General features: G+C 41.9%; 1 protein-coding gene across 13 annotated transcripts in view; it reads right to left on the bottom strand.

Annotated features, from left to right (window-relative positions):
• Positions 1–493: 493 nt before the first annotated feature.
• Positions 494–12,123, bottom strand: part of TMCC1 (transmembrane and coiled-coil domain family 1) — a 201,578-nt gene continuing 189,948 nt past the window's right edge. For all 13 annotated transcript variants that reach the window (XM_073351268.1, XM_073351263.1, XM_073351258.1 and 10 more), the window contains 2 exons: positions 8,119–8,254; positions 494–4,780 (listed from right to left, as the gene is read on the bottom strand). In XM_073351268.1, coding sequence (XP_073207369.1) covers positions 4,466–4,780; positions 8,119–8,254 — 451 coding nt within the window. In that variant the 3' untranslated portion in view covers positions 494–4,465. The remainder of the gene's footprint in view (positions 4,781–8,118; positions 8,255–12,123) is intronic.

Consider the following 12,123-nt stretch of genomic DNA (forward strand, 5'->3'; position numbering starts at 1 on the left):
CTATGGAGTCAGAGGGGCTTTCGAGCCCAAGCTACATCATTTATATGACTATTTATAGCATGATCCCCTCTAGCGCAAGTCTGTCTATCCAGGCTAGGGGGCTCACTCTGAGCTGCAGTGTGGACATACCCTCTCTTCTTCAGTTCCCCAGCTGTAAAATGGGGATAATAATGGTACTTCCCTACTTCACCACAGTGTTGTGAGGATAAATACACTAAAGATAGTGGGGCATCCTACCACCGTAATGGGGTTCACATAAATACCTTAGATGGCTCGACAGAGGGAAATGGCCAAGACTTCATACACACTGCTTCTTGTTCTTCCTGTGTGACAGTCCAGTATGTCTCTGATTACAGGGTGGTGTCCAGTTAGGGGACTTCTGGAGCACTTGACTTGAATTCTATGTGGTTATGAAATGTCTCAGTGCATTACAATAGGCCCTCTCACCATTTCCCTGTCTTCAGTCACCCAGACTACCTTTGAAAACAACCAAAGCACACACCGTTAATAGCTGAGGTCTTTATTTAAAGTTTTTTATATACAGTAAAAGTGTCACAGATGAATCTGTGACGATCAGACAAGACATATGTAAATCTCTCTCAACAATTAGCAGCTTAAGATCTATAAACTACAGTGTTACGTTCACAAGTGTCATTTCTGTACTTTTCATCCCGTGCAAGTGAGATTTTCTGTTTTTATTTTTTTTTACACTTAAACACACTTACAGCTAAGTCAATTGCCTACTACGATACCACCTGGCATACACAACACAGACACACGTAGGGCTTTTAACTCTTTAGCCACATTCAGAATTCACTTAAAACTGGCAAAGCCATCCAATCTCAACACAGATCCCTTCATAGCTTGGCTTCTTCTGTTATAATGCTGCTTTTTGTTTAATATTTTAAAAATGCATATTTTTCAAAGCTGAAAGACAGTCTCTCTCCTGGCCCAGTGCAACAATGTACAGAACTCACCATTTAATCAGATCAGATCTTAAGTATTCACTAGATTGGAATAAACCAATAAAGTAATTGCTGTGAACATGCTCAGCATAATTAAATTAATGAAGCTCAAGGGAAGGAGAATTTTGTAAACCTGTCTAAAAATAGGAACTTTTTTTTAAAAAACAGGAGACAGGAAATGGGGGAGCAGGTGAACTTCATTTGAACCATGGAATATCATTTAACAGTCACTTCTTTTTGAACTAATGCAGTACATTATATTCTTTCCTTCCTTATATGCACCTGTGATATGTGCTAAACATATCTAAGCAATTCCAGAATTGTTTCAACTCCAAACATGAAATGTTCTGCAACTCAAAGAGATGGTCACACAAGTTTACATACAGAGGAAAGGATAATAAAAAGCTCACAATCACACACACCCATGGCAGATACTGTCTTCTACAAGTCATCCAGGAATGCTTCACCTTAAAGAGAATGAACACAACCCACATACAAGGAAAAGGAGCTTTAAAGCTAGAGTCACATTTCCAACAATATAATAATTGTTAAACTATTAGAAGTCATCACAGAATTTCAGATTGAAGGGGGAGGAAATAAACCAAGTGTTCTGCTAATGAAAGGCAAAAACCCTCATGCTAGTCCTGTTAGAATATTAAAAAATAAAAATGGATGCAGCATCATATATGGCATTAACTGCAGACAACTTTTTGGAATGGAAAACTGTTGGAGAGAGAGACACAGACAGACAACATTGTCCAGGACCAAGTAAATGGCCTTCACAAAACAGTTTATGGCCTTCACAAAACAGTTTTGTGGTGAATGTTTCTATTAAGTCCATTACTTCTGGCAAATTGCTTCTTTGCTAAAGAAGATTAAACACATCATCATCGAGAGACTGTAACTGAAGGTAGGGTATCTAGCAGAAAACAGGCAAATACTTCCTTCAGACATTAACAGGATGTGGGTGTATGAGTGTAAAAATCAGTTGGCTTTTAATTCATTCCCAAGTTTGTTTATGTACTAAACCAACTGTATACTTTTATAGTGTGACCTAAACTATAAAGAGGTGCAAAGACTGGACTTCAGAAATATTGAGGCAACAAAGCTCTCAGATCGTGTGTCAAGAGTTTATTACTCTGATCTCCCTACCTTTGTTTCTGTGGAAACCTAACAGGAACAGAGTATTTTTATATGGGTGGATGAAAATTATAGATCTAATTTAGTCAGACAAGGGCATTAAACCCCATCGAGTTTTGCTGTGGCTGGCAACTGTCATCTGTTAAGGGAATTGTTTATACATACACGCTCTCTATCTGCAACTTTTGTGGAAACAGAAATGATTATTTTTGGCTTGAGTCAGTTGCAACTGGCAACTTGTTTTTAACAAGGACAGTAGTGGATTAGTGCACAGTGACAAAGTGAGGTGTGCTGGAATTGTCACAGGGTACCTGAGTTTAAAGACAGAAGTGTGGCTATGAAGGTGACATGCTGAATCTCTGAAGGAGGAACAAGGATGGTTGAACAGCAGAGAACTTTCTTCTCCTGGCTGGCAGTGATCAGAATATTAAGACCTTCGTCCCAGCAGAGAGGGAGATGCTAACTTAGATCTGGAGAATTTCCTGGGGTTTGGGGTAGGCACAATAGCATGAATTCCTATACTTGCTATTACATATCATTTTAAGTCACTTGGCCATAATATGGTTCCTACATAGAACTTAGGCCAAGGGAGAAGGAGAACAAAGTCTGATTAAATACTGCAAATCAAGTGAAAGAGAATCCATGAGTCTTATTTGTGCTACAAAGACTTTCACTGGAACTAAAAACTTTACTTTGTTCCAGTGGAAACAGATACTGAGCCAAATTTTTTTTAAAAAAATCCTTCAATATGAAAACTTGCCAGTAACAACAGATCACTGGGAAAAGATGTTGCTGTGACTTGAGTCATATTTGTAACTGACATGTTCTCTAGTGCTTTGACAACGGAACTGTATTAAGTCCTTGCCATCACGGCTGCAGGAAAGGGGCTCTATGTGGCATGCTACCTGGATACACAGCATACAAACATAAAGACAATGATCTTACCACAGTCTGATGGGATGACAACTTTGGTTTCAGTTATCAGAGGTGCATTTAAAAATAAATTATCAGGGATATTTATGAGGGGATCAGTCGTTTGAATGAACTATCCCTTTAATAGTTTTTCTCTCTTTAAGAATCTGTCTTTCCCCAAAAAGGGATGAGGAGAAATTCCTTGTTCTAAGGAAAACATTCTGAGGCCAGGTGGACAGATTTGGGAATGAGAAATCTAACACCCCATGCCTCCCTCACACCCACAAAAAGGACAGGAAAAAAAATGGCATGACAAAAATGTGTGGAGAAGGAGGAAGTTATTCATGATGCTGCATCTGCAAGCCCAGGAGGATAGTTAAACGGCATGGGAACAGCTATGCCTTCCTCAGACCAGTGTCAATAGAAACTACTTTCCACCCTCCTCAAAACTGTTTCAGGACAAAACTGCTCACACTTAATTATTCACGCAATTCTTCATTTAAAAAACATCACTTCTTTATTAAAGAGGAAAATAATGACCCTCCCAACCCCTTCCAAAAACCCATAATAATAATAATAATAATAATAATAAAAAATCCTATTATAGAAACAATAAGGAAGCACTGAGAGTTTGAGTATTACACTCTTCAAGTATGCTGTTCGGATTTTTTTAAATCTGTGAATATACATATATAAAAAAACCTTAAAAGTGCGACCAAGGGCTTTTGCTTAAAGATAAATATTTAAAGGGCTACTTCAAAATACTGTAGTACGACTGTGCAGTTACTGTGTACAGCATGACGCTTCCACTTGGTATGCTTAGCAAGACTTAACAGGCCTTCTAGAAAATTATTGTATGTCAGGTCAGCACAAATGGCTGACACAGAAGCTGAGTTGGGGGGAGATCCATGCGTTGTTTTTTCTCTCATTAAGGAAAAAAACAAGCCACCCTGAATCCAAACATTCGGACATGGAATGTGAGCAGGCTTCACAGTAAACATTAGCGTTACAGATTCGCTGTGGTACCATTGTACAAGGCTGTGCACACTAGCTTAATCTTTGCTATTTTTAAGCTAACCACGTTCTCCTCTTCCTAACAGGTTTAGTACTGTAGTTCAAGCCATAATTTAAATTGCCCATTGGTATGCTCCAAATTTTTATTTTATTCTTTTGTATACTTAAAGAATCTTAAGATTTGCATCCAAAGAGAACCATGCTACATAAAAATTATTCAGGATTCTTGCCAAAAAGAGTTCTTGAATAAAATCTAAAAAATACTATTGCAATGCATCTCGCAGAGAAAAATGTTATTCTAAATGTAAACAAATTCACTCGGACACTTTAAAATTTCAGCGGAAGAGTTGCTGACTAATCTTTGCTGCGCTCACTTGCCCGTGAGCGCCAGGGTGGGTGGGTCAGTGGGGTGAAGCAGCTGATTCCTTGTGCCATCATCTGGGGGGCGACAAGAATCGTTCCAAGTAGCCAGCGATGGCGTCCCAGTGCTTCCACATAAAGGCGATGAAAACCACCACAAATAAAGTGCTGAACGTCCTGTTGCGAGTTTTCATGAGGGGGACAACGCAGTTGGCCACGGTAGAGACAAAGACTAGGAGAACAGCCATGACGGCCAGAAGGATGTTGATGAATTTACCCAGGAGGTTTCTGGCAGTGGCATTTTCCAGCCCCTCCAGCTGCACCACTTGCTGCTGCTGCTGCTGAAGTTCCATCTTGGAGATCCTGGTCTGACAGGCTTCTAGCGCCTCCTGTTGGGAAGAATGGGACGGTTATGTTTTCAGTGTTTGCATGATGAATCACAGGGGTACTTAAAGACTTTAATTGGTGCCTACTGGAATGTAGTTACATTCTTTGGGTCCTGCTTACCCGCTGCAGGATATGAGTCACTCAAACTGATTTCATATCCTGCAGCAGGAGAAGAGGAACCTCATGCCATTTCTCATGATTTATATGACTCCCTCATTAAGTAGGAGCTGGAGGTTGCAGCAAAATACCTGAGTCTGATCTCATTTACGAGTGTTCCTCCATTGACTGCAGTGGAGTTAATGCTTGATTTACTGTGGTTTTCATGTGTGTGACAGGTTGGGGGTCACATCTGTTTCCCCAAATTGATTTTGTGGAAAAAACCCACCATGTTTTATTTCAGCCTCCCTTTTGAGTGTTAACTTGTGTTTCACTGTATATTGTACCAGTTTTGTTAGACTGCATCATCCCTCTTGTGTCGGAGGAGCCTGGCATGTAGCTGTCTAACCCTGAATGAGAGGACCGTCAACCATTGAATAATCTTCCCATATTACGATGATGGAGGTTCTCCTCTGTTGACCATTAATGAAGCTGTGTAAGCAATCCCACAGAGGGTGGGAGACTGGAAAAAACTCACCAGAAGGACCACGAGGTGTTAGAAACTGGTTTTAAAAAGAGACCCACTCTGCCAGAACAAGTAAGGTTGGCCAGGAGGGATCTCGACCCCTGCAGGACACTGACCAAAATCGAAATGATATTCAGGAATGGCAAGGACACTGGATGGAGGGTCTTGGGTTCTGGTGTTTGTTACTCTTCCACAGATCTGTAAATTGCGTGTACCTCCTAATAGTTTAGCGTGTGGGTGTTTAAGAAGCTACTTTGCAAAGCCCGTCTGGTTTTTCCTGTAACCGTCACCTAGTTCCCAGAGTGCCTGTGTGGGCTGAGTCTAATACCCCAGCCTGGTGACTGCTCACCAGGGAAAATTCAGCCAGGGCTGTAACAGAGGCAAAAGTATTTTCCACCTCTTCAGTGCTATCAGACATTTTAGAGTCAAAACCAGATTCTGCTTAGAGGGATGAGAGATGGGAGCTTTTCAACCTTTTATTCCTCTGTTCTAATGCCGTTTGGGTCAGTAGTTACCATCTGACAGCATCCTATGTAAAATGAGCTTGTGGCACTCGTGTTATCCTTGTTGGCAACCTCAGAGACGTGTAGGACTGAATGGGCTGTGGAAACTGAATTATCCTGCCTTGTTCCTAGAGGTAATGCCTTCACGTAAGGGACTCTTGCATTACGTCTGCCTTTACTGTGCTGGTTTTGGAGTGAGAGGACTTCAACGTCCAGGGCTGTTAATCTAGCTCTGTAGCGGGGTGGTCACCCGCTCCTTCTCTGAAGGGCCTGAAATCAGCCCTAGGAGACGGCTGCTGCTAGGGAAAGCAGCAAGCCTCAGCTGATTGGGGAAACAGCCACCGCTGCGGCCACGCCCAATGCCCTTTATAAGAGGGCAGTGGGCCAGGAGGACACAGTCTTTCTTTCTAGATATTGAGAGGGAGGGGCCTGACTGCTGGGAGCTGAGCAGGGTACCTGAAGTAGAGGAGGGCTGGGGAAAGGCCAGAGGAGCTGGGGAGCTCTGGTCTGAGAAACCCCCAGGCTGCAGGCCTTGATGAAGGCCTAGGAAAAGGGTACTGGGGTTGCAGAGGGCAGCCCAAGGGTAGGCAGGAGCAGCAGGTCCAGACCCTCCTTGCCGATGATGAGTGGCAATTATACTGCAGTCCGCCCCAGGGATGGTGACTGGCAGTAGCCAAAGACTGAGGCGAGGTGGAGATAGAGGGTGGGGGTTTCACGGGGGTGGGAGGGAGGGAGGGAAAGAGACCCAGATCTGTGGGGGTACTGCTAGGGGGCAGCACCCTGACATGAAAGGGGCACCGGGGTCCAGGAGGGACTCGGGGCCCAGCGGCAAGTGGGACACCGGCCTCCAGAGGGTGCTCCGGAGGCTGGAAATGCTAATTCCCTGGACAACCAGCAGGTGGTGCTGCAGGGGTGAGTCTCGCCCCACTACAAGCTCCTTTTACAAACACTTTCTAAAATATCTTCTTGGATTCTTCCTCCTTTTCCCCAGTTGGCCATCATTCTCACAATCCTGAGGAACCCCTCATTTGAGCTGAGCAGCACTCAGAGATGATCCTTAATTGGCTTGGGGCTCACTTTTGAGAAATCTTATTTTCACTACGATAAATCTGAACTCAGGTATCCTACATGGTGCTGCAGACTACAGAGCAACCATTAGGCCAGAGTCCAGGGAGAAACAAGTTCTACCTACCACTTTATTATTTTTAAAATGAGGTTTCAATACCCTATTACAAGAAGTTGTACGTTTATTTCCCATTTCGCCAAATGAACTCTCTCTCCCAACCGTGTCATGTCACCATCCTACCTAAGTCTTATGTGCTGAAGAATGCAGCACCGTCTAGTGGACTGAGCGCCAGGATTTCCTGAATTATAGTTTCTGTTCTGTCATTTCAGGCAAGTTACTTAACACAGTTTCCTCATCTGAAAAATAGAACTAATATTCACCCCACTCACAGCAGCGTTGAGGATTAAGTCATGTTTGCAAAGTGCCTTATCAACATGGAAAATTTACATCAGAAATGATGAATCATGAAACGGAGGTTAAGAAAAAGGCTACTGATGAATCCCACCTCATTTTATGCTTCCTGTCCTACTTTTTTCTCCTGCCTGGGTAAATCTGAGAGAGGTGTACAGCCGGATCTGTCTAGCACATCTAAAAGTGAAATCCTGATATTTGATAGGGTAAAGGCCATGGTACCACTGTCCCCAGACGTTTATTTATTTTAGCTTTATTCTAGAAAGGTCATTGTTACTTGTTACATTTCTCTGCTATTGCGTAAAACTCTGATAATGCTGTGGAGGTCAAACTTATCGAGGGCTTCCCAGAGGTTACATAATTTGAAAGCAATAGGCAAAACTGATTCAACCAATCCTGCAGTTGGGTCAACAAATGTAGCCCAAAGAAAATTACTGTGGCAGGTTCCTCTGAACATGGATACACGAACAGTCATGCATATATAGTTGGCAAATACACAATGGCTTCCCCTGCATCAGGGCTGTTAGAGAGAGAATTGTGAGAGCTAAAGGTAGATTAAGGTGCTCTTGAAAGCTCAAGGTACACAACTCTCCCATTCGCCTTTGTTATACTGCTATTAAAACACACACATAAGGAACCAAGAACATTTTGCAAAACTAGGGAAATAGCCATTGCTACTGTGTGCTTGAGTATTCTGAAGTGAAAGCAGGAACTTGCTAAGCCCAGCCTCTCACCAACCTGGATGTCTCGAGCTCGCTCATAGGACTGATAAGCTATTTTCTCTTCCATGCTGGCCAACTCCTGCTTTAGATTAAGGATCTCATTCTGGTGGAGCTCTGTCAGGTCATTTAGCTGCTCTTCTAGTCGTTCACATCTAGAAGTGAGAAACATAGGGGAGTTATTTTAGTGAGAACACAAAGGTAAAATTACACCAACAAGAATCAAGAGATGAGTAGTGGAGATTTTCCTTGAAAACCGGCATGGCTGATATTAAATTATTTATGTTTTCCTTGCCTCTTCACTCTGTGGATCTCAGAGTGATTTCGGACAACAAACTATGCCTCCTCACTGTGAGATAGGTAGATCTTGCCCATGAAGTAGGCAAACAGCCCCATTTTAAAGAGAAAGAAACAGGCACAGAGAGATTAAATGACTTTCCCAAGGTTACAAAGGAAGTTAAGGACAGATGTGGAAACAGAATTCAGAATTCCTTATTCTCAGTCTTGTGTTTTAATCACCAATCATCCTCCATACAACATTAACACACAGTTCCCCCCACCCCAATACTCAGTGAAGCAATGTGGAGGGTAACAACTCAGTAATTAATAAGACTGAGTAATAATGTCGAAGTCAGAGAATGTGACGGGCTTGTTTGGCATTACATCACTACATGTAAGGTCACATGGATGGATTTTTTTTCCCATTAGCTTCTGAGAGTGATTCCTTCGACTGGCAAAATTACCATGTTCTATTATTTATGAGAAGAGCATGTAAATCACTAGCCTGTAGGCTCATTCTTTAGATTTCCAGTGGCAAGTGGACTGCAAGTGATTCCCATTTGGGGGACAAAGGTTTGAAATGTGAGTTATTCCAAAGGTGAAAAAAGTCTCTCCTGTTAGCAAAACATGCAGTAATTGTTCAGCACTAACCCCACAAAGCAATTGTAACCTTTCAAATGTGAAGTATTTTGCATTTATATATAGCCCTTTCACTTGAAGATTTCAAAGTGCTTTACAAGCAATTAGGTTTCAATACCCCTGTGAATTGGGTTAAAATATTCACATACTTTCTGAACAGTAAACTGAAAAACAGAGAACAAGGACGCAAAAATCCTAAGTTATAGGCACTGTCCAGGCTGGCCTTTTTCCCCCTCTAAAGTTTCCCGCCATTACTGCCACTGGTTCAACTGCTTGAGTGGTAGCTATTGTGGGAACACTCACAATGCAACATAAATCTTCTACTCTCCTTTTAAAGTTAATATTTGATGGTTCACTAACAAATAGTGGCTGACTGACTAACAGGCTTCTGACTCCGTGGACCTGAGCTACCTTTAGCATTACATTGTTGCAATGAAAAGAACAAAACTCTGAAGATGTTTGATGCTTGTTATCTCAAATAGTGGGGCTTTACTTAAAGACCTGACTTTTAAAAATAGTTTGTAGTTGAAACACAGACAGCTTCGGCACGTGAGAGTCTCAAACAATGACAATCATACATGGTCAAACAGTTGGGATGCAAGAGCACATCACTGACTGATGCTGCTCATTCTGAAAAAAGTTCCCAGGGCATCTTCATTGTCAAGATACACCATTGGGAAAAACAACAAGAGCACCTTGTCAGGACTGGGGAATCAAAGAACATGAGAAGCAATGTAGAGATGGACTGGTGAAAAGTTTGGCCAGTTATTTATAATATAGCTGCTTGCTCCCACCCCACTTCCCTTTCCCAAAAATACTTAATTAAAAAATAGTCTGCCACCAGCCAAGCACTCAGGATCAAAATTAACACCCTCCCCCCGACTAACACAAATCAACACAAACCCCTAAGTGCAGCATAAATTAGGAGGAAAAGTATTCTGCATGTTGATACTTTAAATTTCAAGCTTTTCCAAAAGGTTTGTTAAACAAAAAGGGATTTGAACTTTTACGAAAAATACAGTGATTATGTCTTTATAAGAGACAGACACACCATACAACAGTTGTTGCCAAGAATCTTAAATCCTGTTTTATTACAAACAACTGGATTTGGATAACTTCAGAATATATATCAATCTAAAGGAAACAAAGAAACCCTGCAAATCTGTAAACCTCAGGATTTGGGCTAACACAATTAGCAAAGAAGCTGGCATTGTGCTTCCTGGACCCTGAAATGAAGAGCTACTGGTTTATTCCGAAACAAAACGAACTTCATGTGACTCCTGCTTGCTAACTTAACAATGCTTTCCCCACTTACAGCAAGGAGCCATCCACAGCTTTTGCAGATTGATTTGTTCCCATACTCCAACTCAACAATTGTCCAATACACAGATTTTAGATATACTTATTGGGACTAACCTTACTCTATTTATTTGATTTTCATTTCTTATTTTGTTTGTAACAGCTATGAGTTTAAGAGTTGGGGGGTTTTAGTCTATCACATTGGAAAAGATGAAGAGTTGGTCTTATGACAAAAATGCAGGACTGGGAGCCAAAATTTATTTGAGAAAAAGATAAAGAAGTTTAGATTTGGTGGAATTACAAAGTAAATGTCTTATTTTGTCCCTTGTAAAGTCATCTGTAAAGAGGGGCTAATATATATATATATATATATACACACACACACACACACACATATACACCCACCCACACCATGTATGTGAGGGTGGTAACATCCATGTGATAATTTTCATTTATCAGACATCTGGCTGCCTCTTCTGTACTAATCCTCAATGGGCTATTTAACATTCCTAGCCCCTGAGCAGATTCTAAGAGCTGCCATTTCTTTTTACTCGCCAACCATAAAACTGAAAATCTGGCCCAGTAGTTCTAGAAGTCAAAGGTTACCCCAGCAAGCAGTCTTTTAAACAAACAAATGTAATTAGTATGAGGTCCAACCAGTTCTAACTATAAAAGAATCAATTAAAGCATTATATTGTAGCATTTTGGCTGATGGGTTTCTCATAGCAGGATCCTGCGAGAGCTAACTGTACTTTCCAGTGATGCTGGCTTAAACACTCACTGGTGTGAGGGAGCTGGACACATCCCAACTATATGAGCTCATGATTTTGCTGTTTGCAAACAGGTTCCCCTAATGGGACAGGAACCATGAAAAAAAACCTCAGCAGGCACTTTATTTTGGGTTCTCTACAGAACGGAAAGTCCCTGCTTCTCTCAGTAAACAACTGCCACCTTTCAAAGGATGAGATAAGCAACAGGCTATTTTGGAGTTTGTTCCAGCTGAAAAAGACTGCCGAGGACAAGACCAGGATCTTCCTTGTTCGATGACTCAGTTCTAAGAGTGGGTGGTTAAACTGTCTGGGGCCATATCAGCTGGCCAATGGGCAGGTAGCACAGCCGTTCACATAGCCTTGGCAATACATACACTGGGACAGCTGGAGCAACCTGCAGTGCAGGGGAAATAAAAAGACAGACACAGGAAGAACTGGAGAGACTGCACTAATACCACCCCACCCCAGGGCTAGTTAGCATAAGAGCTATACTGATAGTCAAGAGCTGAAAAGGGCAGGGAATCAGGCAGGTCACAGAAAACCTGTAGGGTAAGTACTGGCTGGTAAATAGAAACTAAGGCAACACAAAACAAAGGCCATCCACCTGCAAAAAAAGGGTGGGGGTAAGGAGGACATTTAAGAAGACTGAGCTGGACACAGAAGTTTGATGGAAAAAGATTATGGCGCTTGTATCTTCCAATTGCCAGGACAGATGAAAACACTCAGCAAGTGGTTCTCTTAAAAAACAGTAAGTTAGAAAATCTGCACTTTATGCTAGTTTCTGAAAGGTTCCCCAGAAATAGCACACACCTGTTAGCTATTTATAGCTTTTAAGGCCAGGTATGATCAATACAAATCCCCAGCCTGACAAATTAAACCACAATCTGTGTCTCCATCTTCCCTGGAGGATTTCTCTTGAGGAAAAAGAGTGGACTACAGTCCAAACAGGACTAGAGTCAGGCATTCCAGAGTTCTAATCTGAGCTAGGACAGTGGCTTCCTCTATGGCCTTGGGGAAAGCATTTAGTTCCCTCTTCA

This window comes from Lepidochelys kempii, chromosome 7 (assembly GCF_965140265.1).
Source record: "Lepidochelys kempii isolate rLepKem1 chromosome 7, rLepKem1.hap2, whole genome shotgun sequence".
NCBI lineage: Eukaryota > Metazoa > Chordata > Testudines > Cheloniidae > Lepidochelys > Lepidochelys kempii.